The 4,412-nt window shown below is 46.1% G+C and overlaps 1 protein-coding gene across 1 annotated transcript; it reads left to right on the top strand.

Moving 5' to 3' along the window:
- The first annotated feature begins 2,196 nt into the window (after window positions 1-2,196).
- Window positions 2,197-4,369, top strand: LOC121704880 (aquaporin-1). Its single transcript, XM_042085417.1, has 4 exons — window positions 2,197-2,655; window positions 3,157-3,321; window positions 3,941-4,021; window positions 4,190-4,369. The coding sequence occupies exons 1-4, from the start codon at window positions 2,197-2,199 to the stop codon at window positions 4,367-4,369; spliced, it is 885 nt and encodes a 294-aa protein (XP_041941351.1).
- The last annotated feature ends 43 nt before the right edge of the window (window positions 4,370-4,412 follow it).

Here is a 4,412-nt window from a genome sequence, read left to right as displayed (position 1 = left end):
CGTCAGCTGGGTTATGGCACATTAGGTGGTTCACCATCAATCTTCAACACCAGATGAACCTATGAGTGCCAGGCACCACAGGACTGTGAGTTCTGTCATTGGCATACAAAATTGAACTTCTTCTAAATAAGATATAGTATGTATGAAATGGTATGTATAAAACTGTATTATCCAGCTCTTTACAATGCTAGTAGAACGGTCCATTGACATGAATGGTATCAACATTCTACCGGTTAATTAGATTTATGTAATTACTGCTGAAAACATATAAGGACCGCTGTCAGTGGCGATGTGTTTTGTGCTTCTGATTCATGTTTTTCATATCACTCAGTCCGGTCACTTCTTGCAGTGGAACTTCAGCGTGTGTTGCGAACTTCGGGATTTATTTTCCCAACAATGACCAGCGTTCTATACATTATCCCTTACATAATACTGTACATTACATACTGTACACCTGATCCTATGGTCTCACCATTACTGTATCTCAATGTTTCATTTATAATTCTGAATTATCATCATCAATCGCCTGTCCCTGATCTCTAAACCATTCCACAGAACTAATACCGATAATATTTTTTTTCCTTCAGTAGGCTACTATAAATTACAGTGACATGTGTTTGTGCTGTTGAACTGGCATTGGGGATAACAATGGATTTCAACTTATAGTCATTTAGGCCTACTTTTGTGAAGGACACACCAGGCAGCAGTGTGAAACAATTCTCATGGTCAAATCCATGAACAGGATTCGAAAAAGACTCTTCATTTCTCACAGTCACTGAAATGTATGCAATCAGCTTTTTTTGTGACCATCATGGTTCACAATCCCATGAATTGTTGGATGAGGCTTGTCATTCCTCTTCTTGCCTTGTGTCCCACCCTTCACCTGTCTCTGTTTCCCATCCCAGGAGTCTCTGATGGCAGAACGCTACACGCTGACATCCAGTAATCCCTTCTGCCCGCAGCGTAGCTTAGCGCAGTGCAGTAGTGCTCCTCTGGCTGTGATAGAGGTCCTCCCTCATCCAGGTGCAGAGAGACAGAATCAGGACAGGAGCCTGGTGTGGAACTCACAGCTCCCGAGTGTCAACTTAGCAAAATAGGTAACCTGTTTACACAAGGTTATACAAAGCGACAGACAAGACAGACAAACAAACAAACACACACACCAACTTCATGCATTTCAAACTGATAATGTACACTCTACATTTGTGAACACTATAATCGCACTATAATCATCAAATTCTATACAGTGAAAAACTGTTGAAGAAAAGCTTGTTGAAATGGTGAATAAGACATTTTATAGTAAAATGAAATGCTGGTGACTGCAGCAGCCAGTAAATGCTTCTTGAAATACACAGGTATGGACATCAACACGCTCTCTCTCTCTCTCTCTCTCTCACACACACACACACACACACACACACACACACACACACACACACACACACACACACACATACAAACTTCAGCCTCAGCTGCCAAGCCACGGGTGAAAGCTTGAAGTTGGTCCGTTGCCACTGGCAATGACTAAATGGGAGAGAAGTGAAAGTGGATACAACATGACATTTACTGTAAGCATGTGGGGACCAGGGGCCAAGACGTGTACCTCAAAAGCCCCTTCAGACAAGACACGCACACACACACACACACACACACACACACAGACACACACACACACACACACACACACACACACACACACACACACACACACACACACACACACACCACCATCACCGCCGCCACCACTGCCAGTGCTACCTCCATCTCCACACCTGTAAACAAGCTCCCCATTCAGTCTGCAACTGAATCTTTGTGAGTGGGCCAACCCCCCCCCCCCCCCCCCCCCCCCCCCCCCAAACCCCCCTTTGTGAGTGGCCCACCCCCTCCCCAACTTCCAACCACCAATGCTGGGTCCTGACTCAGCCTATAAATAAGAGAGTGTTTTAGGAATTTAAACGGGTCCCCACTGGCAGTGGCCATTCAGACGCAATTCCCATTTCATTTTATATGTCTAGACAATTTTTGCCTTTTTACTCTTTGGGGATTTGTTTTCATTTTTTTTTTCCAAAATCAAAAAGGATAGTATAAGTGCACTTTTAGGTTGCATTTTGAGTGTATAGTTTGAAGAACAGGGAACAATCTGACAGAGCCAAAAAAAGAAGAGAGTAAGAGAAAGAGAACCCAGGGAGAGACATCATGAGAATGCTGTCCTGTCTGTCTCTGGCCCTGAGGGACATGTGGACTCTGTCCTTCCTTCGGGACGTCTTGCGTGAGTTTTTGGGCACAGCTTTCTTCCTGCTCATAGCCCTCTCATCCACCACCATTTGGCCTGCCGTCAACACACAAAACTCCATCTCCCACAATGCTGAGCTTTACACCTCTTCCTCCCCCTCTGACCTGAACTCTCTTCAAGCACCTCCAGCCTGCCGCACGGACCCTCTGATGGTGGCGCTTGCATTTGGCGCCGCCCTGCTGGTGGTGTGTGTGTGCATGGGGGAGGTGCAGCTAAACCCGGCCGTCACGCTGGCCCTAGGGTTGGGGCTGAGGCTGAGCCCCTGGCGGGCAGCGATGTTTGTGGGTGCCCAGCTCCTGGGGGCACTGGCTGCGTCTGCCACCCTCACTTCCACTTTGCGAGGGCACATGGGCCTGAATGAGGTAGGTAAACATTATTTGTATATTATTGGTTTTACCTGTAGACTGCTTGGCTTGCTGCTCATGAGGAGAGAATGAGTGGAGATGGATCTATCTGTATTCTGAGTCTTGACCTGTGGTCTTGGTGTCTATTTGCACAATTTGTGCATTTATGTTTTTGTTGAGTGTGCTTACGATAAGAATGAGGCTCATTGTCAAGGTTCAGAACATTTTGTGTACAGCATTGTATGTGTTTGGTTTCATATTCTATTGAAAAGTGTTACCAAATCATATCCATACACAATCTGTGCTAGGATTGCTAGGATGCTAGGATTTCTTCATTGAAAGCACCATCCACAAAGGGTTTTATAAAAAAAGATTTTACAGAGGCTGTTTTTGCAGAGCCAGCAAATTAGGGTTCTTGGATGTGAAGTTGATAAAGAGAACAAGGGAGTGGGAGAGTGAGAAACCTTCATTCACCCCCCCCCCCCCCCCCCCCCCCTGTCCTGTCTCGCTCATTCTCAGGTAGCACCAGGGGTCCTCTTGTACCAGGCCGTCTCCGTGGAGACAGCTGTCACATTCCAGCTGGTGCTCTGTGTTCTAGCAGTGTCCCGCCCCTCCTCCGCCGCCAGCCAATCCCTGGGGCCCCTCGTCCTTGGTATCTCTGTTATGCTTGGACACCTTACTGCGGTAGGCCTCAGATCTTTCCTCACTGACTCTTGGAGTGAAATATCTGTTTGATTTAGGATGAATACATACTGTATGACATCTTTGCCGGACATGAAACACATTTTATTTGACTATTGGTTACATTGGTTATTTTGACAGACACATATATAAACATATTTTCAAACTGACACTGGGTGTGTCCAAACAGCTGCAGCAATAAACCCAAGTAGTTTTCACATGTTACCAGCAAAACTTTTAGTACCAAAAACTGAGCAAAACTTTTAGCACTCTTCATTTAAAATCAGCAAAGTATAAAACTCCACACAGTAAACAGAGGGCTTTTAATATGTAAACAGGATCTAACTAGCTCTGTAGCCATCCGCAAATGTCATCTCGGTGTGAACATGAACTGAGTGTGTGTGTGTGTGTGTGTGTGTGTGTGCGTGCGTGTGTGTGTGTGTGTGTGTGTGTGTGCGTGTGTGTGTGCGTGCGTGTGTGCATGTGTGTGTGCGTGTGTGTGTGTGTGTGTGTGTGTGTGTGTGTGTGTGTGTGTGTGCGTGTGTGTGTGTGTGTGTGTGTGTATGTGTGTGTGTGTGTGTTCAGCTAGATGATTGATTTTCTCTCTCTCTCTCCCTCTCAGATTGGGTATACAGGTTGCGGAATGAATCCTGCCAGGTCTTTTGGCCCTGCTATGGTGATACAAAACTTTAATAACCATTGGGTAGGTAACACAAGGCATACACACACACACACACACACATTCTCTCTCTCTCTCTCTCTCTCTCTCTCTCTCACTCCCTTCACTTTCAATCTCCTTCTCTTAATGTACATGCATGCACATATCAACACACAAGATTATATTAACCGTGCTCCACTCTCTCCTGGGCAGGTGTATTGGGTTGGCCCGTGTGCGGGAGCCATATTGGCCTGGCTCCTCCACGATGTGCTGTTGTGGCCACGCTGGAGCAGCGCAGGAGACTGGACAACAGAGTTCAGACAGCTCCTCCTCACAGTCCCAGACAAACAACCTGATCCAGAACACACCGCAGGATTAGAGCAGGATACTTAAAAAAAACAGATCAGCACATGCAAATATGCAGGGATACCCTCTC

The sequence above is a fragment of the Alosa sapidissima genome, chromosome 3 (assembly GCF_018492685.1).
Source record: "Alosa sapidissima isolate fAloSap1 chromosome 3, fAloSap1.pri, whole genome shotgun sequence".
Classification (NCBI taxonomy): domain Eukaryota; kingdom Metazoa; phylum Chordata; class Actinopteri; order Clupeiformes; family Clupeidae; genus Alosa; species Alosa sapidissima.
This window is presented reverse-complemented; position numbering and strand designations above follow the sequence as displayed.

What these genes read in the sequence shown, in the direction of transcription:
- LOC121704880 (XM_042085417.1), top strand. Translation starts at nt 2,197, where the DNA reads ATGAGAATGCTGTCCTGTCTGTCTCTGGCCCTGAGGGACATGTGGACT. An exon ending in GGCACATGGGCCTGAATGAG is followed by an intron (nt 2,656 to 3,156) that starts GTAGGTAAACAT and finishes GCTCATTCTCAG; the next exon opens with GTAGCACCAGGGGTCCTCTT. An exon ending in AAAACTTTAATAACCATTGG is followed by an intron (nt 4,022 to 4,189) that starts GTAGGTAACACA and finishes TCTCCTGGGCAG; the next exon opens with GTGTATTGGGTTGGCCCGTG.